Source organism: Pongo pygmaeus, chromosome 14 (assembly GCF_028885625.2).
Source record: "Pongo pygmaeus isolate AG05252 chromosome 14, NHGRI_mPonPyg2-v2.0_pri, whole genome shotgun sequence".
Classification (NCBI taxonomy): domain Eukaryota; kingdom Metazoa; phylum Chordata; class Mammalia; order Primates; family Hominidae; genus Pongo; species Pongo pygmaeus.
This window is the reverse complement of record NC_072387.2, coordinates 49,637,027-49,663,022: the sequence shown is the minus strand read 5'-3', so window position 1 is coordinate 49,663,022 and position 25,996 is coordinate 49,637,027. Positions and strand designations below refer to the sequence as shown.

At 39.9% G+C, this 25,996-nt stretch overlaps 2 protein-coding genes and 1 non-coding gene across 3 annotated transcripts in view; 2 read left to right on the top strand and 1 right to left on the bottom strand.

Moving 5' to 3' along the window:
- Positions 1 to 22,620, bottom strand: WBP4 (WW domain binding protein 4). Its single transcript, XM_054446573.2, has 10 exons — positions 21,995 to 22,620; positions 20,952 to 21,024; positions 18,594 to 18,656; positions 18,385 to 18,508; positions 14,928 to 15,101; positions 12,120 to 12,166; positions 10,833 to 10,908; positions 7,769 to 7,962; positions 3,222 to 3,385; positions 1 to 1,312 (listed from the first exon to the last, which is right to left on the bottom strand). Coding segments are annotated over exons 1-10 (1,128 nt in total). The 5' UTR covers positions 21,997 to 22,620; the 3' UTR covers positions 1 to 1,101.
- The window catches only part of ELF1 (E74 like ETS transcription factor 1), a 126,358-nt gene continuing 122,600 nt past the window's right edge, over positions 22,239 to 25,996 (top strand). Inside the window, exon 1 of the mRNA XM_054446568.2 lies at positions 22,239 to 22,812. The gene's annotated coding sequence lies outside the window, so the exon portion shown is untranslated. The remainder of the gene's footprint in view (positions 22,813 to 25,996) is intronic.
- Positions 22,844 to 22,915, top strand: TRNAE-UUC (transfer RNA glutamic acid (anticodon UUC)). Its single transcript has one exon. It is a non-coding gene; the product is annotated as a tRNA-Glu (tRNA).

The following is a 25,996-nucleotide window of genomic DNA, read 5'->3' as shown; positions in this document are numbered from 1 at the left end:
TTTAACTTATTCTTTGATCAAGTTTTTAATAAGCTATTTTTTTACATGTACACTAGTAATCTTAAAAAGACAAATATTAACTATTATAAGTTAAATACTATACAATTTATGAGAAATGTAATTTTGTGAATTTGAAAAGTAAAAGGGAGGTAACTACTAAATGGATTAAAGAAGAAAATTCTACTTTTTAAGACATTTTAACCAGACAGAAAGTGAGAAATTACTAATTTAAGTAAACACTAAAAACTTTTACTGAAGTTGGAGACCTTATACTATTTTAGATCAAGCCTTCATCTACACAGCTTTAAATAAACTTTAAAAAATCTTTTCTAGTACATATAAGGCTGCTAAAAAGAGTGCATGACTGGGGGGAAAAAGGCATATGCTAGAATGTGAACTCCTGAAGAACAGAAATACATTTCATTCATCTTTATCCCTGGATTCCTAACACAATGCCTGGTTCAAACTCAAATGCTTAAACAAGGTTTGCTGCTTTGAAGTGAACTGGGGCAAATACACCTTTCCACCTCTGGTCCAGTTTTCACTCCATATTAAGCACATCTGAAGTACCTGAGCTGCCCCTGGCTGTTGGCTTTTGACTTTAAATTGAGTAAGGTAAGCGAATATGCATACATTTTTTACATCAGCTTTCTCACATCAGCCTCAGAACCAAATCATCACTGGGCTGTGAATATTCTCATGTACTCCGATACTTATTTGTTGGACAACAGTTAATATCAATGTGCAAAAGTAATGCATTTTCAATGCAGGATAAATATGCTCATATGAATATGAATGGAATAAAGGCCCTGTTTCTCCATGTTTTAAATAACAGATACATAGCATCTTAAATTATGACTTAATTAGCAGTTTTTAGACACTGAACATAATACACTGTATTACAATGCAATGTGGTAGGCTTCCATTTTAGGAACCGAAATAAATTTCACATGAAAAAATATTTATTTTAATTCACATCAAATACATTTAGAATAAATCTAAATTTTTAGCATCAAAATACTTACAAACAAACACAGATAAACTTTGGATGTATAAGTCTCCATTCTGTCCTAAATGCATATACAAAAAGCTCTCCTACAACTATTGATCATCACCTCGTTGCCTTAAATTTCTAGATTTTCCATTTTCAGTTCTTCTCTTTTTGAAGACTGGGGCCACTCCATCTGCCATAACTCCAAGGGAAGTGACTGTTTTTTCTTTAAATACCACTTTGGGTTCTCCACCACCATCAGCTTCTGAAGTTGATACATACTCATTTTCAGTGCTTGGAAGTTCCAAATCTACCTCCTCACTGGAAATAGAGTTAAAATAAAACTCTATTTGACAGGGTAAGACAACGTTTTCATATAACCAATGCCCCCAAGATCAGCTTTCTAATGACAATACATTAGAAGTTGCTCATTTTGGAGTAGGAACTACTTTAAAATACTGACTTTACAATATTATTTAAGATACTGAGCACTTATTCAGGTGGATAAATGCTGGGAGAAGTTCTATGTATTAATTTATTCCTGTTGCACAAAGGATGCATTATCTAAGAAAATGCTTGGGCTTATACATAAGCAGTACAAGTAAAGAGATAAGGGGGTTGGGTGCGGGGGCTCAAGCTTGTAATCCCAGCACTTTGAGAGGCCGAGGCAGGAGGATCACTTGAGCTCAGGAGTTTCGAGATGTGCCTAGGTAACATGGCGAAACCCCACTGCTACAAAAAATACAAAAATTATCTGGGCATGGTGTCATGTGCCTACAGTTCCAGCTACTCGAGAGGCTGAGGTGAGAGGATCACTTCAGCCTGGGAGGCAGAGGCTGCAGCCAGTCGAGATCTCATTTTCCTTGTGTAGAAGACTGAATGGAACTGTATGCCTAGCACTCCTTTTCTAAGAACTAGCCCTTCAACCATCCACATGATTAATTATAAATAATCAGTTGAGTGGTCCTGGTATCAGCACCTGATTAAAAAGAGCCTATCACAGTACCGTACTCCCTAGATAGTCAACTGGTCTGTGAAAGAGTAAATTAGTCACATCACACCCATCAGTCCCATCTATGAGATTCTGGAACATGGACCAGAAAGATCATTATGTTTAAGTAGCTGAGAGCATAAAACCTGTTGAAAAACACACATCATCCTATTTGGAGAATGGAGCTCTGCAGAAGGCAGTCTATTCCGAGGATTTTTTCTTTTTAGGAGAGTCTTGCTCTGTCTCCCAGGCTGGAGTGAGTGGTGCCATCATAGCTCACAGCAGCCTCCAACTCCTGGACTCAAGTGAACCTCCTGCCTTAGCCTCCCAAGGTACTGGGATTATAGGCGTGGGCCACTGCACCTGCCTGGCCAGCAAGGACCTTCTTTGCTATCAGTTATCATAGGCTGTTTTAAGTTATAAAACTAAATAGCAACACTGAATCCTATAGAAATGTACTTTGCTGAGTAATACTTGAGTTGCTGCAATATTTGCTTATCTATTTAGTTTTTACTTTTTTTTTTTTTTTTTTTTGAGACAAGGTCCTACTCTGTTGCCCAGGCTGGAGTGAAGTGGTGTGAACATGGCTCACTGCAGTCTCAACCTCCTGGGCTCAAGTAATCCTCCCACCTCAGCCTCTCAAGTAGCTGGGAACATGACGTGTGCCACTATTCCCTGCTAAGTTTTTTTTTTTTTTGGTAGAGAGAAAGTTTTGCCATGTTGGCCAGGCTGGTCTCGAACTCCTGACCTCAGTTGATCTGCCTGCCTTGGCCTCCTGAAGTGCTGGGATTACAGGCGTGAGCCACCTCATCCAGCCAAGCTATACTTTTTTTTCTTTCTTTTTTGAGATGGAGTCTTGCTCTGCCACCAGGCTGGAGTCCAGTGGCGCAATCTCAGCTCACTGCAACCTCCACCTCCTGGGTTCAAGCGATTCTCCTGCCTCCACCTCCTGAGTAGGTGGGATCACAGTTACGTGCCACCACACCCAACTAATTTTTGTATTTTTAGTAGAGACAGGGTTTCACCATGTTGGCCAGGATGGTCTCATCTCTTGACCTCGTGATCCGCCCACCTCAGCCTCCCAAAGTGCTGGGATTACAGGGGTGAGCCACCGCACCTGGCCTCAAGCTATACTTTTAATAAGCACAGCATCCTTGAAATTACTTACTGCAATTTAGGGAAGTACTAGGATGTAAAATCACTTGTAATAACAGTGGAATTAAAGCTCCAGGTACTTACTGAGACTCAACCTCTTGTTTAATTTCTTGCCATTCTCCATATGGGTTTGATTTCTTAAGAGTTTTCGATTTTTCTTCATTTGAACCTAATGAATTCTGTTTCTGAATACTTTTTTCTTTCTGTGTTTCTGAGTCACTTCCTCCATCACTATTTTTATTTTTTTCCTGAAATGTAAAAGCCAAGAAATAATACAGTTCAAGCAAAACTACCAAGACAAAAATAAAATTTAAGGCTTTTAAAGGTATTGTTATAGATTTATAAACAATAACTCACTAACTCAAATTTGCACATAACACAATAAATATACATAGAAGAACTTTACTGCTTGATTAGGTTTTCCATGTCTGAAATGTTGATATACCATGACAAAGGCTCCTTAAAGCATCACCTTAATGTCTTAAGTTCTACAATTAAGGACATATAAACAGGGCTCTCTTAACTTCTCTTTTCTGCTTTCTTGCTTTACTTGCATATCCAACAGTGACTCCCTTTATAATTGTTGACTCTGTTGAATTTTTCTGGGAAGTGGCAAGATTATAGGGAGTTTGTCCTTGTTTACCTGTATTTTGTAATTTTTTTCCTTTTCCTATAATTTATCTTTTAAAAAATAACTTAGGGGGCACAAATGCGTATTTCTTACACGTATATATTATGTCACGGTGAAGTATGGGCTTTTAGTATATCTATCACCTGAACAGTGAACAAACCCAATAGATACATTTTCAACTCACCTCCCTCCCACCCTCCCACCTTTTATGGTCTCCACTGTCTATTAGTCCATTCTGTATGTCCACGTGCACCCACTGTTTAGCTCCCACTTATAAGTGAGAACATGTAATATTTGACTTTGAGTTATTTCACTTAGGTTAATGGCCTCCAGTTCCATTCACATAGCTGCAAAAGCTATCATTTCATTTTTTATGGCTGAGTAGTATTCCACGGTGTGTGTGTATATACCACATTTTTTTTATCCAATCCTCCACTGACAGACACTTAGGTTGATTTACTTTTTGCTATTGTGAACAATGCTGGTACAAACATATGAGTGCAAGTATCTTTTTTGTTTAATGATTTCTTTTCCTTTGGGTAGATACTCAGAAGTGGGACTGCTGGATTGAATAACAGTTCTGCTTTTAGTTCTCTGAGAAATGTTTTCTATAAAGGTTATACTAACATACATTCTCAGTAACAGTGTATAAGTGTTTCCCTTTCTCTGCATCCTTGCCAGTATCTGTTGTTTTCTGATTTTTTTTTTTTTGAGACAGAGTCTTGCTCTGTCACCCAGGTTGGAGGGCAGTGGCATGATCTTGGCTTACTGCAACCTCCGCCTCCCAGGTTCAAGCAATTCTCCTGGCATGTGCCACCATGCCTGGCTAATTTCTTTTGCATTTTTAGTAGAGATGAGGTTTCACCATGTTGTTTAGGCTGGTCTTGAACTTCTGACCTCAAACGATCTGCCAGCCTCAGCCTCCCAAAGTGTTGGGATTACAGGTGTGAGCCATTGCATCCAGCCATTTTCTGACTTTTTAATTACAGCCTTCTGACTGGTATAAGATGGTATCTCCTTGTGATTTTCATTTGCATTTCTCTGACCATCAGTGATGTTGAGCATTATTCATGTGTTTTGGCCACCTGTGTGTCTTTTGAAACATGCCTGTTCATGTCCTTTTCCCCCTTTTCAACGGAGTTGTTTTTTTCTTGAGTCCCTTGCGGATTCTGGATATTAGTCCTGTGTTGGATGCATAGTTTGCAAATAGTTTTTCCCAATATGTGGGCTGTTTATTTACTCTGTTAATTGTTTCTTTTGCTGTGCATAAGCTTTTTAATTAAGTCCCTCCCATTTGTCTATTTTTATTTTTGTGTTTACTTTTGAAGACTTTGTCGTAAATTCTTTACTTAGGTCAATGACCAGATGAGTTTTTCCTAGATTTCCTTCTAGGATTTTTTTTTTCTTTCTTTTTTTTTTTTTTTTGAGACAGTTTCACTCTTGTTGCCCAGGCTGGAATGCAACGGGACGATCCTAGCTCACTGCAACCTCCGCCTCCCAGGTTCAAGCAATTCTCCTGCCTCAGCCTCCCGAGTAGCTGGGGTTACAGGCATGCGCCAGGACGCCCAGCTAATTTTCTATTTTTAGTAGAGATGGGGTTTCTCCATGTTGGTCAGGCTGGTCTTTAACTCTCGACCTCAGGTGATCCGCCCACCTCGGCCTCCCAAAGTGCTGGGATTACAGGTGTGAGCCACCATGCCTGGCCTCCTTCTAGGGTTTTTATAGTTTCAGATCTTTAAACATTTAAGTCTTTAATCCATCTTAACTTTTGTACATGGTTAGAGGTAGGGGTCCAGTTTCATTCTTCTGCATATAGCTAGCCAGTTTTCCCAGGATCATTTCTTGAATGGGGTATCCCTTCCCCAGTGTATATTTTTGTTGATTTTGTTAAAGATCAGTTGGTTGTAGGTATGTGGCTTTATTTCTGGGTTCTCTATTCTGTTCCATCAATCTATGTGTCTATCTTTATACCAGTACTGCGCTGTTTTGGTTACGACAGCCTTGGAGTATAGTCTGAGGTCAAGTAATGGGATGCCTCCACCTTTGCTCTTTTTGCTTAAGACTGCTATGGTTATTGAGGCTCATTTTTGGTTCCACATAAATTTTAGAATTGGCTTTTCTAATTCTGTAAAAAAATGAAGTTGGTGATTTGATAGGGATTGTGTTGAATCTGTAGATTGGTTTGGCCAGTATGTCATTTTAGTGATATTGATTCTTCCAATCCATAAGCATGAGATGTTTTTTCATTTGTGTGTATCATCTATGATTTCTTTAATCAGTGTTTTGTAGTTCATTTTGTAGGGATCTTTCACTTCCTCGGTTAAATGTATTCCGAGATTTTTTTTTTGTAGTTATCACAAATGGGATTGAGTTTTTTATTTGGTTCTCAGTTTTCCCATTATTATATAGATATAGGTATACAGAAATGCTACTGATTTTTGTACAGTGATTTTGTATCCTGAAACATGACTAAAGTCACTTATCAAATCCAGGTGTGTTTTGGAGGGGTCTTTAGGGTTTTCTAGGTATTAAGATCATTTAATCAGCAAATAGAGACAGTTTGACTTCCTCTTTTCCAATTTGGATGCCTTTTCTTTCTTTCTCTTGCCTAACTGCTCAGGCTAGCACTTCCAATATTATGTTGAAAAGGAGTGGTTAAAGTGAGCATCCTTGCTTTGTTTCATTTCTTAGGGAGAATACTTTCAATGCTTCCCCATTCAGTATAACGTTGGCTGTGTGTTTATCATACATGGCTCTTTTTTGAGACAGAGTCTTGGTCTGTCACCCAGCATGGAGTGCAGTGGCACTATCTCAGCTCACTGCAAACTCTGCCTCCCAGGTTCAATTGATTCTCCTGCCTCAGCCTCCCAAAGTGCTGAGATTACAGGCATGAGGCACCGCACTCGGCCTCATATATGGCTTTTATTATTATGAGGTATGTTCCTTCTGTGCCTAGTTTGCTGAAGGTTTTTATCATGAAAGGATGCTGAATTTTAACAAATGCTTTTTATCTACTGAGCTGATTAAATGGTTGTTTTTAATTGTTTATGTGGTGAATCACATTTATTGATTTGCATACTTTGAACCATCCTTTCATCTCTGGAATAAAGCATCCCTTTATCATGGTGTATTAATCTTTCTGATGTACTGCTGGATTCAGTTTGCCAGTATTTTGTTGAAGGTTTTTGCATCTATGTTCAGCAGGGTTATTGGCCTGTATTTTTTTTTTTGTTGGAACACATTCATTTTGACGAAAGAAATTAATCATTTCTATCCTAAGTTGGATACTGGATTACCTAAATCTGGCTGGCTATAATCATTGTGAGATGGCAACTACAATGAAGGCTTTGCTGTTGCTCCTCCGTAAACTGGACATAACCCTTACTCTAAGTTCCATCAAGATTTGTGAAGTTGGTAGAGAAACTGCAGGCAATGACAAGATCCTAGGTGTAGCCTAGGTATTTAGGAACTCTGATTTTCCTACATTTCTCAGGCCAACAATTGCAACCATTGCTCAATGCTAATAATGTGTCTTCTCTGCTTTGACTCATGGGCTCCTGAGTGTTCCCGGTTTTATTTATCCAGTTGCCAAAATATGTCTTAATTTCTATGTTGTATCAGAAGACTTAAGGTCTGTAGAGCTTTTCAAAAACTGATGTCAGCTGGGCGTGGTGGCTCACGCCTGTAATCCCAGCACTTTGGGAGGCCGAGGAAAGTAGATCACGAGGTCAGGAGATCAAGACCATCCTGGTTATCAACATGGTGAAACCCTGTCTCTACTAACAAAAAAAATTAGCCCGGTTTGGTGGCACACGCCTGTAGTCCCAGCTACTCGGGAGGCTAAGGCAGGAGAATCGCTTGAACCCGGGAGGTGGAGGTTGCAGTGAGCCAAGACAGTGCCACTGTACTCCAGCCTGGGGACAGAGCAAGACTCCAACTCAAAAAAAAAAAAAAAAAAAAAAAAAAAAATTGATGTGAAGAGTAAAATTTAAAAACCTACCTTAAACTTTATTTTTGGCTTTTCTGTCTCTGTAGAGACCTCTCCTTCTTCTGCTTCCTGTTCCCCATCAGAATCACTATGCGAATCTGATGATTTGGATTCATCTAGGGTGCCAAGTGAATTTTCATTGACCTTACTAGAAGGCAGATCACTAGTGTGTGGAATGAAATCATCAGGTTTCTCCCATCTGGATTCTGCTCAACACATTTTAAAGTCATGTTATTTAGTTATTAATTCTATTCAGATGTAATTGCAACATTTATCACTTACAATTATTAAATGACAATACTGTATGTATTTCATACTATCTCTTGATAAAGAAGATAACAGAGTTCCTAAACCTCTTGCTCTTGTATCTTTCAGAAACTGATTTCAAACAGCCTGGATTTACTAGATGTGTAAACTATAACTCCAATGGAATGAGAGACCTAAGAACTGGGTGATATTTCTAACGGTTCACAATTTATCTGACACCAATTTCAGGAAACATATTGATAATGAGCAAACAAGAGATTTCCTGAAACTTACTTATCACAGAGATTTCCTTTCCTGGCCCCACTGTGGTGGCTTATGCTTGTAATTCCAACACTTTGAAAAGGCGAGGTAGGAGGACTGCTTGAACTCAGGAGTTTGAGACCAGCCTGGGCAACATAGCGAGACCCTGTCTCTACAAAAAATTAAAAAGTTAGCAGGCATCATGCCATGTTCCTGAAGTATCCACTACTCAGGAGGCTGAGGTGGGAAGACTGCTTGAGCCCAGGAAATAAGAGGCTGCAGTGAATCATGATTGTGCCACTGCACTCCAGTCTGGGCGACAGAGCAAGACCTTGTCTCAATTTAAAAAAAGAAAAAATTCCTAAGATTTTCATGAAGTGAAATTACATTGTGAAGCACTAAGTGAATATTAAATTCTCATTTTTATTATGGTGGTTTGGTGGGGGGGCAGCAATGGGAATCTCAATTGACTGAACTCTACTGCCATCCAGTGGTTCATTGGGCTTTTAGTAAAACAACAGTATTTCTAATTACCTTGTAATTAATTCCCTATTTTCAACTGGGAGAGTTTTAAGAGTGAAAGGGGCTGCCGTTAATAATTATTCTGGTCCAGGAATAAACCAAAATCATTCAAGGCAAATCAATATATACAGCACCTTAATTAATACAGAGTTCTTAGCAGGATTAATGAAAAACATTACTTTTCCTAATCCACATTTCACACAAGTAACAACAGAACTTTCAAGAATTTATTTATTTTATTTTTATTTATTTATTTGGCGTGATCTCAGCTCACTGTAACCTCCACCTCCCCGGTTCAAGCGATTCTCCTGCTTCAGCCTCCCGAGTAGCTGGGACCACAGGCAAGCGCCACCACGCCCAGCTAATTTTTGTATTTTTAGTAGAGACGGGATTTCACCATGTTACCCAGGCTGGTCACGAGCTCCTGACCTCAAGTGATCCACCTGCCTCAACTTCCCAAAGTTCTGGGACTACAGGTGTGAGCCACCACGCCAGTTCAGGAAGTAATTTATTTAGCACCTATTATGTGCCAAGCACTGTTATTGGAACTTTATGACATATGACATTCATGACCTTACAGAGCACATATATTTATTCTATTTCACTGAAAAGTGACTATAGGCTCAGTAACTTGCCCACAGTCACATCACTGGTAAGGAAAGAAGCTGTGCATTGAACTCAGATCTGTCTAACTCTAAAGCTATATCACTATACTATTTTATATGTATAAAAATCCCAACCTTCAATTGTACTGGAATATAAACATTGCTATAACTGGGCAGGCTAAATATCTACTTGGAGGTTAAAAGGGCCTTTTCTTCCTAAAAGATTTAACGCTATGCAATGAGCTAACAATAACAGGAATTAAAAAAACAAAAACAAGCCTCTCCTAAAGTTACATTAATGTTATAGCTATTCTGATAAATTCAACTGTTTATGATGTTAAATTAGATGAAACATTAATTTGAAAGTTTTAGATAACAATTAGTATTTATGCATGCTTCATAAGTATTTATGCAACTGAAACATTGTTAAATTTTCACTTTTACTAATTTGTTAGACACTACTAAATAGCTTCATAGCTTCAGTTTTATTTTTTATTTTATTTTGAGACAGTCTTGCTCTGTTGCCCAGACTGGAGTGCAGTGGTGCGATCTTGGCTCACTGCAACCTCTGCCTCCTGAGTTCAAGCGATTCTCTGCCTCAGCCTCCTGAGTAGCTGGGACCACATGTGCCCACCACCACGCCCAGGTAATTTTTTAGTAGAGAAGGGGTTTCACCATGTTGGTCAGGCTGGTCTCAAACTCCTGACCTCAGATGATCCACCTGCCTTGGCCTTCCAAACTGCTGAGATTACAGGCGTGAGCCACTGTGCCTGGCCTAGTTTTTTTTTTTTTTGAGACAGAGTTTTGCTCGTTGCCCAGGCTGGAGTGCAATGGCACGATCTCGGGTCACTGCAACCTCCGCCTCCCAGGTACAAGATTCTCCTGTCTCAGCCTCCCAAATAGCTTGGATTACAGGCATGCATCACCACACCCGGCTAATTTGTTTGTATTTAACAGAGACAGGGTTTCACCATGTTAGTCAGGCTGGTCGCTTAACTCCTGATCTCAGGTGATCCACCTGTCTTGGCCTCCCAAACTGCTGGGATTACAGGCATGTGCCACCGTGCCCGGCCACAGTTTTATTTTTAAAAAGGAAAAGGCAAGTTGAGCTAGATGATCTCTAAGCTACCTTCCAAGGTAATGACTGTATTTCTAAAATAATTATAAAAATAGTAACGTCAGAGAAAGCTAAAATGATTCTATTTTTAAGTTTGTGAATGCAGTATCAACTGAGAATAACATTGGTGAACAGCACAATACGAATAGGAATCTTTTTGCTTTTCCACTGTATTGTTTTTAAATTACAAAAAATAATTCATGCTTACTACACAAATATGTTTATCGTATACTAAAATTTCCAAGTTCAGATGATTAATCAGCAGGCCAATAAGCAATTCCAGGTACAATTTTAAACAGTTAAGATAATCAAAGGTAATACTTACCTCCTGTTTCTGTATTATAATAATAGGTAAAACCATCTTCACTTAAACCTTCTACCCAAACGGTCTTCACTGCTGTCTAACAGGAGAAAAAAAACCCAGCATAAACTGAGGATAACCATGATTTTCTATTGAATAACTCAGACAGAGTCAGCCACCCTTGCCTCTCCTCCTGACACCTGGTGATATCATCTCGATCTGCATCCCCACCCAAATCTCATGTAGAATTGTAATCCTCCAAGTTGGAGATGGGGCCTTGTGGGAGGTGACTGCATCACAGGAGTGGTTCCTCATGGTTTCAACACCATCCACCTTTGGTGCTGTTGTTGAAATAGTGAGCAAGCTACCCTGAGATCTGGTCATTGAAAAGTGTGTGGCACCTCCCCGCTAACCCCTTGCTCCTGGTCTGGCCATGTAAGATGTGACTGTTTTCCCTTGGCCTTCTGCTGTGATTTTAAGTTTCCTGAAGCCTCTCCAGAAGCTCATGCCACCATGCTTCCTATACAGCCTGCATAACTGTGAGTCAATTAAACCTCTTTTCTTGATAAATTACCTAGTTTCAGAAGTATTTCTTTATAGCAATGCAAGAACTGACTAATACACCTGGGTATTAGGGGTGGTAGTACTAATCATGGCCAGGAAGCTTGGTTTTTGCTAATAAAGAACCAACTTTCAAGCAGTGAATGTCTCACCTTTGAAAGCCAGGAACAATTCTTTCCAAATGGACAGGAACATGTGAATGGCAACCGACGGCAAACCAACTAATATTTGGCCTGAATGCAGTTTTTGGATAGATATCAGTACTTTTTTTTTTTTTTTGAGATGGAGTCTTACTTTGTTATCCAGGCTGGTGTGCAGTGGTGCAATCTTGGCTCACTGTAACCTCTGCCGCCCCAGGTCCCAGTGATTCCCCTGACTCAGCCTCCTGAGTAGCTGGGATTACAGGCAACTGCCACTGCACCTGGCTAATTTTTTTGCAGTTTTTAGTAGAGATGGGGTTTCACCATCTTGGCCAGGCTGGTCTTTAACTCCTGACCTCGTGATTCACCTGCCTCAGCCTCCCAAAGTGCTGGGATTACAGGCATGAGCCACTGCACCTGGCCAGATATCACTATTTCATCTCCATCCAGCCTTCTAACAAAAGCATTATGGGAAAAAAAAGGACACAGTTTGGGGGTGGAGGGAGTAGAGTATTTGTAAGTAAAGTTGCTTAACGAAACTCTACAAAAACCCAAGAAACGAATCACTTTAAAGAATAAAACAAAAACACTATTAATATGCTTCAGTTACCTTTTTTAAGTTTCCTTGAAATCCTTCAGGTTTCTCCCACTGAGATGCTTAAAGCAAAATATATTGCATTTATAAAATCTTTTTGCTTTAAAAAAATACTTTCCAAAAAATTTGGACAAAATTTACAGTCATTATGTACAAAACACTACAGGTCTACAATTTAAAACATATTTGAAAAATAAAACAGAACATACATCCCAGTACTGTGCAGAGAATATATGTGAATGCTATGTAACCAAGAAAGGACAGAACGAGGGATTAGAAGTTACTGGAACTTCCAAAGGAATTTTAGAGCCAGGCAGGGTTTCTCGTAAAGGTTTCACAGAATTCAGGTTTGATAAGTTTCAAAGGGCTTTTGATATCTTGGGGCAAGGGAGAGTGAGAGATAAATTGAATAAGGACTCAGAAGAGGAACAACTAGTATGCAGAAATTAAAAACATGTATCATGGAGAGGAAGAGTATATAAAGTAGGATGCTGAAAAAAAGAAGCAAGCAATAAGCATTGGAAGGGAGAAAAGAAATAATAGTTTGTAAGTAAATTTGAGAAAGACTTCTAATTGCTAGTACATAAACATTTATGGTATCTTCATTGCTAAACTACAATATGCATGTCACTTAAAGCTCAGTGCAAACTCTAACAGATTAATATTTCTACATAGTCCAAAGACAATTATGATCCTAATGATAATAGTCATTACAGTAAGATTGTTAGCCCAAGGATTTCTTCATGATTAACTCTCTGATCTTATTTCCTACCTTCCTAGCATTCTTAACCTTCTTTTGCTGGCTTTTCTTCTATCCATTCCTTTAATATATGTAACACTCACCTTCTTTACTTCTTGCTCTATTCTCTCTGCTTGTGATCTCATATACTCCTAAAGGTTAACATATTATCTACATCCCCAGACTCAATTTTGCTCAACTCCACACTGTAACCATCAATTAGCTACCAAAAGTTGTCATATGAATATTCTGTAGGTACCTCAAATTCAACATATCTAATTCATTATTGTCCCCATTAAACTTATTTTCAGTTCCTTATCTCATATCTAAGTAAATGGTGCCATCATTCTCTCAGCCCTCCATAAGATGGCCCCAATCTACCTTCCAGTCTAACTCTACTAAGACGTCTTCAAAGAACTGCATGTTTTACCTCGACCACTATTTCCCAATACTTTCAAACCTTTTTTGGGGTTCATATTGTTCTGTGTGGATTCTGTACCTCTTAATAATCTGCTGAAATCTTCTTTAATCAAAACACAGAGTGTCTGCACTGTGCTAGGCACTATATTAGGCGCTACGGATACAATGGTGAGTAAGGCATCATTCCTGATGTCCCTATCTTAATTTAGAGATCAGCTCAAAAGTAATTCCTATGATAATCTCTCAAAGCTACATAATCACAATGAATTCAACACTATGAGTTCCCGTATAATCTTAATTACACTTCTATTACAGCACTTTAAAATGCCTCCTTTTATCAAGCTATTTGTCGCTAAATTTTATGACTCTGGAGATTAAGATGCTACATAAATGTAGAATAAATGTATTAACTTATTCCAAAATGTATACAGAATAAAAACCCCAAATACATTTAGTTTTTAGGAAAAACAAAAAGATATTTTTGATATTGTTACTGTAAAACGACACTGTGTTTTTTCTTTCTTTTTTTCTTTTTTGAGATGGACTTTCGCTCTTGTTGCCCAGGCAGGAGTGAAATGGCGTGATCTCGGCTCACTGCAAACTCCATCTTCTGGGTTCAATTGATTCTCCTGCCTCAGCCTCCCAGGTAGCTGGGATTACAGGCATGAGCCACCTCGCTTGGCTACTTTTTTTTTTTTTTTTGAGGCAGAGTCTCGCTCTGTCGCCCAGGCTGGAGTACAGTGGCCCAATCTACGCTCACCGCAAGCTCCGCCTCCTGGGTTCAGTGCCCCAATCTCGGCTCACTGCAAGCTCCGCCTCCTGGGTTCACGCCATTCTCCTGCCTCAGCCTCCCACGTAGCTGGGACTACAGGCACCCACCACCACGACCGGCTAATTTTTTGTTTTTTTAGTAGAGACGGGGTTTCACCATGTTAGCCAGGATGGTTTTGATCTCCTGACCTCATGATCCGCCCATCTCAGCCTCCCAAAGTGCTGGGATTACAGGTGTGAGCCACAGTGCCCAGCCTAATTTTGTATTTTTAGTAGAGACGGGGTTTCACCATGTTGGTCAGGCTGGTCTTGAACTCCTGACCTCAAGTGATCTACCCTCCTCAGCCCCTCAAAGTCCTGGGATTACAGGCATGAGCCACCGCATCTGGCCATGGCACTGTGTATTTTTCTGTTGGGTATCAGTTTCCAGTAAAATACACAGTGCCATTTTTCAGTAACAATATCAAATCAATCAAGGCAGCTACAGAAAAAAGAAATCAGTTACTGGCTCCCAGAAGAAAATCTCTACTGTAGAATATTTTATTTCAAGTACCCCTACAATTTGTGAAGTGGATTTGAAATTCCTTATTTCTATGCAAAATTCTTTATTTCCATGTATACTTACAGAAGTTTCTATTGAGAAAACATAAAGCTATAGTTTATATGTAAGAAAGTCATTATCAAAGGCTTTGACTAAGTATGACACTTAGTCACTACGAGAAGGGTACCTTTTTAAAGGGCACATAGTTTTCTTACCTTTGGGGCAAAAATGAAAAACTGGTCTTTCATTATTTAAAATGCTCCAATATTAGATAAAAATCCTAACATAAAATAAATTGTTCTATTCTACTAGTGACACTGTTCTTTACCAGTTTTATGCCTAAATGACTTACCTCCCGAGATAAGATCATAATAGTAATGGTAACCCTCAGAGGTTATGCCTTCTACCCATCTGCCCTTTGAAGGATCTTTTTTTCTTTTCTTTTCTTTCTTTTCTTTCTGTTGATTTGATGTCGAGGTAGGTGGGATAGTGCTGGTTACTGGTGTTATGCTTGGCTCCAAAATTTCTAAAGAGATGAGAGAAGGGTAAAGCAGCTATAGTAACTACTATTTTTTATTGTTGCTGGCATAAAACATTAATGTTATTCCAATCAAAAACCTGGTAAGATTCTTTTGAGAACTTAACACATTATTATAAAGTTCATTCGGAAAAATAAACATGTAAGGGCAGGAAAACTGTGATAAAAAGAAAAAGGAGACTTTAGTTCTACCAGGTATTAAAACTTATTCTAAAACTATGGGTTAAAAAAACAGCCAGCAGTGTGGAACTGACATAGAAATAGGCAAGCATATAATTGAAACAAAATAGTCCAGATACAGAGCCAACTTCAGGTTGGCTGGTATTCCATATCAGAGGATAAAATCATTAAAAAAAGAGGGTTTCAAATTACCTACTGGGTACAACATTCACTATTCGGGCAATGGGTATACTAAAAGTCCAGATTCCATCACTATGCAATATATGCATATGAGAAATCTGCACTTGTACTCCCTACATCTATTTAAAAAAAAAAAAAAAAAGAAATAAAGAAAGCATGCTTAAAAAGAAAGTTTTTAGATTAACTGGTTAATTATTTGGGAAAAAAGTACAGCTGTTCTCCACTCCCTGCTCCCTTCCCCCTTTTTTATTAAATACTAGGTCAAAGATAGTTACAAAAAGAACACCAAGTAAAATAATGTTAAATTTGACTACATAAAAACTAAGATATTCTGTATGACAAAAATAAAAAGAAAAAACATATATAAGACAAATTAAAAAATATTTACGGTAAATATGGCAAAGGGTTAATATTCCTAACAAAGATCCTTTACAAATCAAACATTCTAATAGAAAAATGGACAACAATTACAAAGACAATTCAGATAATTAACATTTACTTTTTTTTTCTTATGTTGCCCAGGCTGGAGTGCAGTGGCGAAATCATAGCCCACAGTAGTAGCCTTGAACTTGTCAGCTCAAGCAATCCTCCCACTTTAGCATCCCAAGTAGCTGGGACTACAGGTGTGTACCACCAAGCCCAGTTAATTTTTTATTTTTATATTGTAGTAGAGGTGGGGTCTCACCATCTTGCTAGGTTGGTCTTGAACTCCTAGGCTCAAACAATCCTTCCACTCCGGCCTCCTAAACTGCTAGGATTACAGGCATGAGCCACGGCACCCAGCCAATTAACATTTACTTTTGCTAATATTCAAAGAAATGTTTTGTTGTTGTTTTGCAGAAGATCAATAAGTAGTGAAAAGAATGACCAAATCCAGTATTAGTTTGATAGATCAGGTATTTACATTGGTTTGAAAAAATGGGTAGTTTTGGTGGGGGACAGTGGCTCATGCTTGTAATCCCAGCACTTTGGGAAGCCCAGGCAGGTGGACTGCTTGAGGCCAGGAGTTCCAGGTCAGCCTGGGCAACATGGCAAGACCCCGTCTCTACCAAAAAATAGCTGAGACTGGTGGCGAGCTGAGGTAGGAGGACCACTGGAGCCCGGGAGGTCGAGGCTACAGTGAGCCATGATTCTGCCACTGCACTCCAACCAGGTGACAGAGAGAGACCTGTCTTCAAAAAAAAAAAGAGAAAAATAGTTTTTATGGCTTTACTTTCCAAAGGATTGGCTAGTTACTCCTAAAATGGGTTAATAAACTTATTTTTGTTCTAATGAAAATGTAAATCAGTCCATTTCTGGAGACAATGTGGTATTAGCTATCAATATAAAATATATTCACACTTTGATACTGTAACTTCCAGAAACTGAACCTACAGAGAAAAATAAGTGTAAAAAGATACATGCATAAAGATGCTTAAGGCCGCACTCTTTACGACAGTGAAAAATGTTAAGCAACCTAAATGTTAACCAGGAAAAGATTAAATAAATTATAGTACAGAGACAAAATAACAGTGGCTACCATTTATTCACCATTTGTTATGTGTGGTCATGTAATAAGCAATTTATACCATAATGTTTCTTAGTTTTAATAAAAATCAAAAATCATAACTAGCAAGAGGAAATTCTGTTTGACTCCAAAGTCTGCTCCTACCATATAAAAATGATACATCTCCCTAATTATTTAAAAGAAAAAATACATTTGATATATCACTGAGGGAAAAAATAAAACAACCAGCAAATAGACCACAGCACAAAATATGTAATTTAAAAAAACATCTAAAGAAGAGGTCTGCAAAAAATCTTAACAGTTAGTGAGTTTTTAAAAACTCTTTTCTTTGTACTGCCTTGTTGCATGTTTAAAGGAATATATATCCTATTTGGAAAAACAAGGCTATAGTAATATTTAATAGGAAAAATCCATTTAAATATAAAATGGCAAAATTTATTTGCTCAAAGGGCAGCATAATGGAATGTCTCAATGCATATAATTGATAATAGTTGGACTCTCATCTACTCCTAATTCCCCAGGAATGCCTAAATCCTTTTTCCTTTCAAAATGAACATATGGCTTTATCCTCAAGGAACCAAACAACTTTCACAACTTTCCCACCTTTTAATTACCAATGTCCAGGATAACAAAGTCTGGCTACAACTGTTCTTATTTAATGAACACAATGCCAATTAACTGGTACTCTGCTTAAAACTTTAATTGAAAGCTGTTTTTATTAGAGGAATACCATGACATGTTGATGACTGCAACCACTACGTAAGATCAACAACTGAGATCTGCTATATGCCTGGCTTAAGGAAAATGGATTTGATATGGAAGAATTATTCACAAAATCCTCCCAGTTTAAAGCCTAAATTCAATGACAAGATAGATGCAGTCTAGTTAAACAAGGTCTTTCTTCTGGAACTTCCTTCTAGTAGTAAATATCTGCCTTCTAATAGTAAAATCTGCTAGTTGTCCACAAAAGGCTAATTCACTACATATTCACTCATATAAATATACAAGACTCATAATTTTGACCATATGGACACAGTTAATTGTAATTATAATGCAAGGCCTATTTTTAAATGAATAGTGTCTTTTAGCCAAATAACTAGAATACTTAAAAAACTCAAAGTGTCTCTGAAATGAACCACTTAGCTAGGAAAGAGCTAGGATTAGGTGACCACAAAAGTAGTATGGCTGCTATGAATGAAGGTGTTAAAAGATAAAACATTAAAAGTACAACAAAAGGGCATGAGCAAACTTCCACAGTCTAAACAGGGCTATTATGCATAATAAAAGCACAGAGAGTATACTGAGTTTATAACCTCTTTATGGAAACAATCAAAGCTTACTTAGCATGACCTCTGATGTTACTTTTAAAACATGCTGGCTGCTTTTTTTTTTTTTTTTTTTTACCTGACTCTAAGCCAAGTCTTTTCAAATCCTCTTGGTATGCTTTCAGGGCAGCTGCCTCCATTGCAGCAAACTCCTTTGATGCCTTTTCTTCTTCCTTTGCCTTATCCAGGCTTTTCTGTTTAATCTATGTAAGACACACATAACAGTGAAATTGAGATAAAGGACTGACATTTGCATAGAAAAATTAGCAAATAAACAATCTAAATTACCTCACTGATTCTTTTTGCCACATTTTCCTTATGATTCTTTCCTCTTTCATGAAATTCAACGCTCTTGAAAATCAAAAGAGAAAATAGAAAACTACATAAACATCATAAAATTCATAGTAAACATAATAAACAATTTTCTCATAAACATGAGAAAATTAAAATTAAAATGAATGGCAGAAAAGATGAAAACATTAATTTAATGCAAATTGGCCCTTTTAATCAAATGATGCTAGGGAACTACATTGTTTATTATTATGTCCTCTGACTAGGTTTCCTTTGGTTCTTAAAATAAACCATGATGACCTTATTAATGGAGAAAAATACAAGGTACACTTGATGACTAATCCAGTGACTATGATTGTAATGAGGACTCAAACATGACACGAAGCTTTTAAAGACTGGGGAAAAAATCTTAAACAACTTTCAACATCAAAAGCCTTTAGAATTTTATTGCTCTATTTGTCATAAGGAGGGACATAGAGAACAATGATTTTATTGCTTTATTCCTCAAAATTAGGAGAAAAGTATGTATTTTAAGATTCCTCGTAATAAGCAAACACTTTTATACCATGTGGTAATGGTTCAAAATGTACAACTTCCATGGAGGATAACTTGGCAATATCTATCAAGACTACAAATACATTTACCCTTTGACACAGCAATTTCATTTCTGGTAATTTATCCTATAGATATATCTGCACATGTACAAAATCATGATATATACAAGCTTACTGACTGCAGCACTTGTTTGCAATAACAATACGGTATCCATCTCTAAGGGACTGACCGGTTAAACTATGGTACATTCTCATAGTCTACTGTAACAGAGAAAAAGAAGCTCTTTATGTATGGATACAAAGGGAGCTCCAGTTACATACTGTTCAATTTTTTAAAACTATAGTGCAGAATAATATATACAGTACATTACCTTTTATGTATGCTGGAATAAGAACTTGTGTCTACATGCATGTAGAAACAATGGAAGGATAGGCAAGAAAATGAAAAAAAAAATGATAACCTATGGGGAGTGATGGCAACTGGATGACTGGGGACAGGGCGGGTGAGTGAGCGCAATTATCTATTTAAATAATCAGAAATGCTCCCTAAATTACAAGTTTCTAGTTAAATGCAGTAAGAAATTCCTGGCAAGCTCTGCAAAATAAGTTCTGTCAATCAAATCTTACATGATGCATTAACTGAGCTACTCTAAAATACTACCATGAATTGATCTTTAAAGTGTGACTTTGTAAAGCAGATAATTCTCCTGTTTTTCATATATTGGGTTTCCTAAAGTTGATTACACTACACAAAGAATACAATATTAAAGGACCATTCAAAATTAAATTAATTTTGTTTCTAATTAAAGGTTAAATCAATGTGTATTACCAATTCAAGAAGATGAAGACACACTACACTGGAAGGGATTACTTACTCTAGATAACTCACAATTCATTTTACAGCCTAGGTACCTCCAAGAAAGAGAGACTTTAAGTGATCTGTGTGGTTTTAAAAATTCATGGTATTTATTTATAAGGATAGCCTAGGTAAAATAGTGAAGAACTTTAGCAACTATCCAAAAAGACCAAAACATCAAAAAAAAATCCAAATCCTAAACACCTTGCAGGTAACAGGAAGTAAATGTCTACAGAAGAAATCCACAGCATTGTTAAAATATGAGACTACTATTCTTTGTGCATCCAACTTTGCCAAGTAAAAACGGTATCAACATAAAATATATTTAACAGATACCCTAGTGTTTATGTGGTATGTACATAGTATTTTGACATGCAAGAGGGGAGAAAAATCAGTGGTGTGCTTTTTGCTTTACATCTTCAAAACTGGCTCTCAACTATGAGACAGACTAACAACATACCTAAGACTTGTTACTTTGTTTCATGAGAAAGGAAATAATGGTGTTCTTTCAAATCTAAGCATCTAAAGATACACAGCTCTGCATTAAATACACTTATTTCTAGAGCAGAAAATATACAAGAAAAACTAAAAACGTTGCTTTTATTTTTTAAGGGCTTTCCACAATTCTTCGTGTATGACAGTATTATGAACACCACCATTATAATACAGGTGCTTCATAACATGAATGAGATGACCTACTCATCGCCCATTTCCCAAAAGGCCACAGAGAAATAATTTCACTTAATATACAATCAAAGTTAGGTTGATGAAAAGGAAGAAGGCTCACAGCTTTCATAGGGGACTGAGAAGACAGAAATCTTCTGATGTTTTGAAAACACAAGAGCAATGTACATAAAAATGCTTTGTAAATTGAGTTTACATCAAAAAGGAGCACTTCATTCAACACAATTATTATTAGAATCTCTAACAGCGGAATTATCATACAGGCCTATTGTCTGCTATCCAGCACTTGCAGTAATCACAGAATTTCTTTGGCTGTGACTTCCAGTAGTCCGCCCTGAAAAAGAGAGAAAACAAGGCTAAGCTCATGTAAAACTTAAAAAAGGTTAAATTCTGCATGCTTTACATTTTTTAAAGTTTGAAATATATGCCCCTGCTACTGAATCTTGTCTTGTTATATATAGTCGTTTTATTATTTATCTGGTTGGAGCAGTCAATTGAAATTCTGTTGCCAGCAGAGTAGGAAAAGTCTGTATCTGATTCATTACAAAACTCCCTTTAATAAAATGGCTTTCAAAAATTCCTCACTTGTTATCGTCATCGTTATGAAAAACTAAGGAACATCTTAGAGAACATTTATCCTTTCTGGCTTTGGGGGAGGTTGCTGTAATGGAGACCCGAGGAAACTCATAAAGTTTGCTTTAAATCAAGTCATTCCCACCAAAAGAACAACGTACAAGACTACTCCGGGGGAAAACTGTAGTTCCTCCGAGACTATCAGTTAAAACAAACTGTTCTTGAGCCTCAAGGCAAGAAAGAACTGGAAAAGCCATGGGACTTCGTAGACGGCCGACCAAAAAAAAAAAAAAACAAAAAAAACAAAAAACCATTACGCTATCCAGGGCTGGCCGCTTCCAGTGGGCGGGGGAAGCCGCAGCCCAGCCCTAGTTTCACAATACCCTAGGGTTCAGTGGCTTCGGAGCCCCAAGGGGCGCGTGCGACCCCCGACAGCGTCGTGGAGAGAGCACAGCGTCGCTTCACCCACGGCCGTCCAACCAGCCCCCTGAACCGGCCGCCGGCCTCCCCCTAGAGCCCGTGCCCCATACCCCAGGGCGTTCGGCGGGGTAAGATTTCTACCCCGCCCTGAGAACCGGCCCTGCAGGTCTGGGGCCGGTCCCGAGCGAGTTAAGAACGCGTCCGTCACGCCCCCGGCCGAAGGGCGGGAGGAGAGGAGGGGAAGACCCGGGCGAGAAAGGGCCGCCCAGAGAAACAACGCCTCGTTGTTTAGGGCCTGAGACCCAACTCACATGACTGCGCCAGCCGCTCTGCAAGTCGTCCAGGGTTCCACTCAGACTTGCGCTTTCCCAGCGGGACAAGTCGGGCTCTTCCAGCCGCCCGAGGCCCACCCGAACCTCCCTCCGACCCGGACACCTTACTCAGTCCCCGGGACCAGCGTTCCGCAGTTCCCAACTACGGGTGCCCAGACGACCCAATCCGCGTTCGAAATCGCCTCCTCTCCCCTCCCCCTACAGGGGCGGTACTCCCGGCTCCAAAGAGGTGGGGTCGGTATAAAGGGGTTGAGGTCACCGGGAAGGGGTAAAAGCGCGACGGGACCTGAGCTGAAGGACGGGATCTCAAGCCTCAAGTCCCCGCGCCATCCCGCCGTCTCTGTGTCCTCCCCTGGGGCCCAGAACCTCCATCCTCCTTCTAGGCTCGCTGGCTCGAGGCCAAGGAGCTCGCGCGCCGCCTCCGCCCCGAACGCAAACAGCTGTTCCCAGAGACGTCGCCGCTCTCAACTTTGCCAACTAGTCCGCACGCACTTTGACCAGCGGAGCAACCGGGATCTGTGGGTCGGGGTCCTCTGGCGGAGTTAAAAAAAAAAGAGGTGAAGCTGCGGAACCAGCACTGCGAGTCGCTAGGCTTCGCCTCAAACTTTGCTGTTGCAGCGGAGCGGCCCCGCCCCGCCCCTCCTCTCCCCTACGACGCCCGCGAGCTCGGACGGGGCTTGTTCCCTAGCTCGGGAGCGCGTGGGCAGCAGCAGCAGCAGCGGCGGCGGCTTCAGTAGCTCAGAGGCGGCGGTGGCGAGAGGCACGGCGGAGGAGGCAGAAGCCCTTATGCTTGTCAGGTGGGTCAGGGCAGTTTCTCGTAGCAGCACTTCCCATATGGTCTAGCGGTTAGGATTCCTGGTTTTCACCCAGGCGGCCCGGGTTCGACTCCCGGTATGGGAACGCTGTCTTTTCTTTTTTTCCAACTATTGGTTTGGAGGGCTGACTTTTTAAATCTTGTGTTCTGGCTCCTTTCTTGTCCCCCTGTCTGGGTGAGTTTGTAGAAAATGAGCATTACTGTAGTTAGTGGCGCCAGGAGCTGGGCTGCGGCTTTTGGAGCCTCGAGTGCCGCGCGGTGCCTGCTGGAGAAGCGAATGCGCTCCGGATCCTTCTCCCTCCCGCCTCCGGCTCGCGGGGCTGGTGGGCCCCTAGGGAGTTTCACTTTCCCCTGGGCTGTTCCCCCGCCCCTCCGGCCCGTAGTTTTCCAGACGCCCGGGAGGTGATGATTAACTCCGGCCTTGCGTTATCTCCTCCCAGCGCCCCCCTCCGGCCCACACCCTCTTCGGCCGCTCTTGCGACTCTTCCGATGCAGGAAGGGCTGACCCCCTACCCTGGGCGCCCCGGAGCCCGCGCCCGGGCCGGTAGCTCTAGTGGTTCTCTGGCCACAGGGTATTTACGAGGCCCCACGGAACACAGTGTGCTTTCCGCGCCCTCCCGGGGGGGCGCGCTTTCCCGGCCGCGCAGCCGCCCGGCGCCCCTTTCCGCCGCGTGTGCGCTCGCGTCTCCACCCGCGGCCCCTGAGCAAGCGCGAGGCCGGCCCGCGAGGTCTTCCCAACTTGACATATTAGGGGCGCTGGTCGCAGTCACGGAAAGTACCCTCGAAAAAAGGCCTTTGGGAACGAGAATCTTTTTTCTTTCCCTTTAAAAACACACACCACGAGCTATGGAGAAGAAAAATACCACTCTGATGAGATGGCTTTAAATAAGTAAATCGACTTTCCAAAGGGTCTAACATGTTGAGCGCCGTTGATTTAAAGAAAAAAATTGATTAAAACAACAACAAAACATCCTGGGGTGGAGGTGGGGCTTGGGAAAGAGAAAACTGGCTGGAGACTGGGAAGGGGACGTTAAAACAAAGTTTCACTGTATTTTTAAATATAGAAGCCCTGTGTTTATTACAAAGAAGGGGCAGCTGTGTCAGCAGCATGTGAGCTGTAAATGAAACAAAAGCGTTATCTTAAATGCAAGCTGAAATTAGAAAATAGGGTCGGCTATAATGTTTATTGGGCCTCTGGGAACAAACGAAGAAGGAAAAAGTGACTCTTGTAGATGGGTTTCTGGTCAGTGCCATTACTGAGAGCAGATGTTTTGGTTGTTAGTATGTGTGTTCCCAGACTATTTTGTAGCTTTAACTGCACAGTAAATTTGTTAATGTGATCTGCGTGATTAAGGATTAATTAGGCTTACCTTGTTAAAAAGAAAGAAAAAGCCTAAGTATTTAAAATCATCTTCATTAATTCAAATATTTGTGTGTTTGCTACACACCAAGCACCACCAGATGCTTTCGAAGTTACTGATGTTTGTATTCTTTATGTTCGCTAGTGGATAGAATACTGAATGGAATAATATTTTGGTCTTTGTGATTAGCTGTGTGATGAGACTTTTCACCTTCTCTGTTCTCTGGCTTTAGAGCCATACATTTTTGACAGCACGTATCACTCACAAATTTTAAATAGAGTTACAAGAATTGTTGCGCGATTCCTGAATAGATAATGAAAGTGGAAGTTTCATTTAAATAGGTAATAGTGTGTCATTATTAAGAAGCAGTTCCTAAAGAATTACAGTAGTTGAAAATTTGGAAAGAAGGCAAGATAACTCGGATAACTCTGCCTTAATTTCCCCCAGAGAGGGCTTAACTTTTGACTTTTGTTGTTGTTGTTGTTGTTGCTGTTGTTGAGACGGAGTCTCGCTCTGTAACCCAGGCTGGAGTGCATTGGCGCGATCTCAGCTCACTGCAACCTCGGCCTCCCGGATTCAAGCTATTCTCGTGCCTCAGCCTCCCCAGTAGCTGGGACTACAGACACCCGCCACCACGCGTGGCCAATTTTTGTATTTTGAGTAGAGACAATGTTTCACCATGTTGGCCAGGCTGGTCTCGAACCCCTGACCTCAGGTGATCCACCCACCTCGGCAGCCCAAAGTGCTAGGATTACAGGCGTGAGCCGCCACGCCAGGCCTTGACCTTGTATTTTGTAATAAGTTTACAACATTGTACCAAATGGTGCTAAAATGGATGTTATTTTCAACTGTGCACTCAGTAATTGCAAATAGTTGTACTATATACCTGCGGGTGAACACAAAGAAAGTAGTTGCGTCATCTCTGTATAAAACACAGATTTATCTTTCGTGTAGTTGTGCATTACGTAGAATATGGTAAGGCAACATCTGAGTTGTAGAAGTGCTACTGGAGTAACAGAGGTGAGGAATCGGTTCTGCTCAAGGGAGAGGACTGGAGAAGATACCTTGAGGGGAGAGTGGACCTTGAAGAACTGATTGGATTTCTCCTAGTGGGGAATGTGACTCATAAAGCTGAGGTAGGGGGAACAAGTATGAGGCTGGCAAGTAGTCGGTTTGGCAGGAGCACAGAGTGCCTGCAGGGAGGGCCATGGGAGATCAAGCTGGGAATGTAGAAAGGAATTTTAACTTGATAAATTTTGACTAGGTAACAGGTTCTTTTATCAAGGAGTGACATTTTATGTCACAAAAATTTTTAAACCATTTTCTGTCTCTTGGAAAACCCAAAGATAGCAGTGGCGTGTGAAAAATTCTTGTTTTAAAAGATTCAAACAATAAAGAAACGTAGAATATTTTGTGTCTGTAGATTTTATGTTTAGGGGTTGAATATTAATTTGTAGTTAATAGAATGGAGAAAAGCAATCAGTTAATTAGAATTCACTTTATAGGAATGAAATCTAGGCTTAAAGTGTGAGAATAATCTGTCTTGCTTTGTTGAAAGTGACCTTGGGATTCGAAGACAGAGCTGCTCATTACTGTCAGTAAGACGTATATCTTAAATTGATTAAGGCTAGGTAATCAATTTGTGAGGATTCATTCTTACGCTTGTGCCATTGGCAGGCATATTTTAGGTGCTCTCTCGGGCCATAAATTAGCGACACTAAGTGCTGTGGATTTACCCAAATAACCTCTTTAATATTTGCTACTGTTAGGTGTAATTAGAAGATACATGAAAGAGGCAGGGTGTGG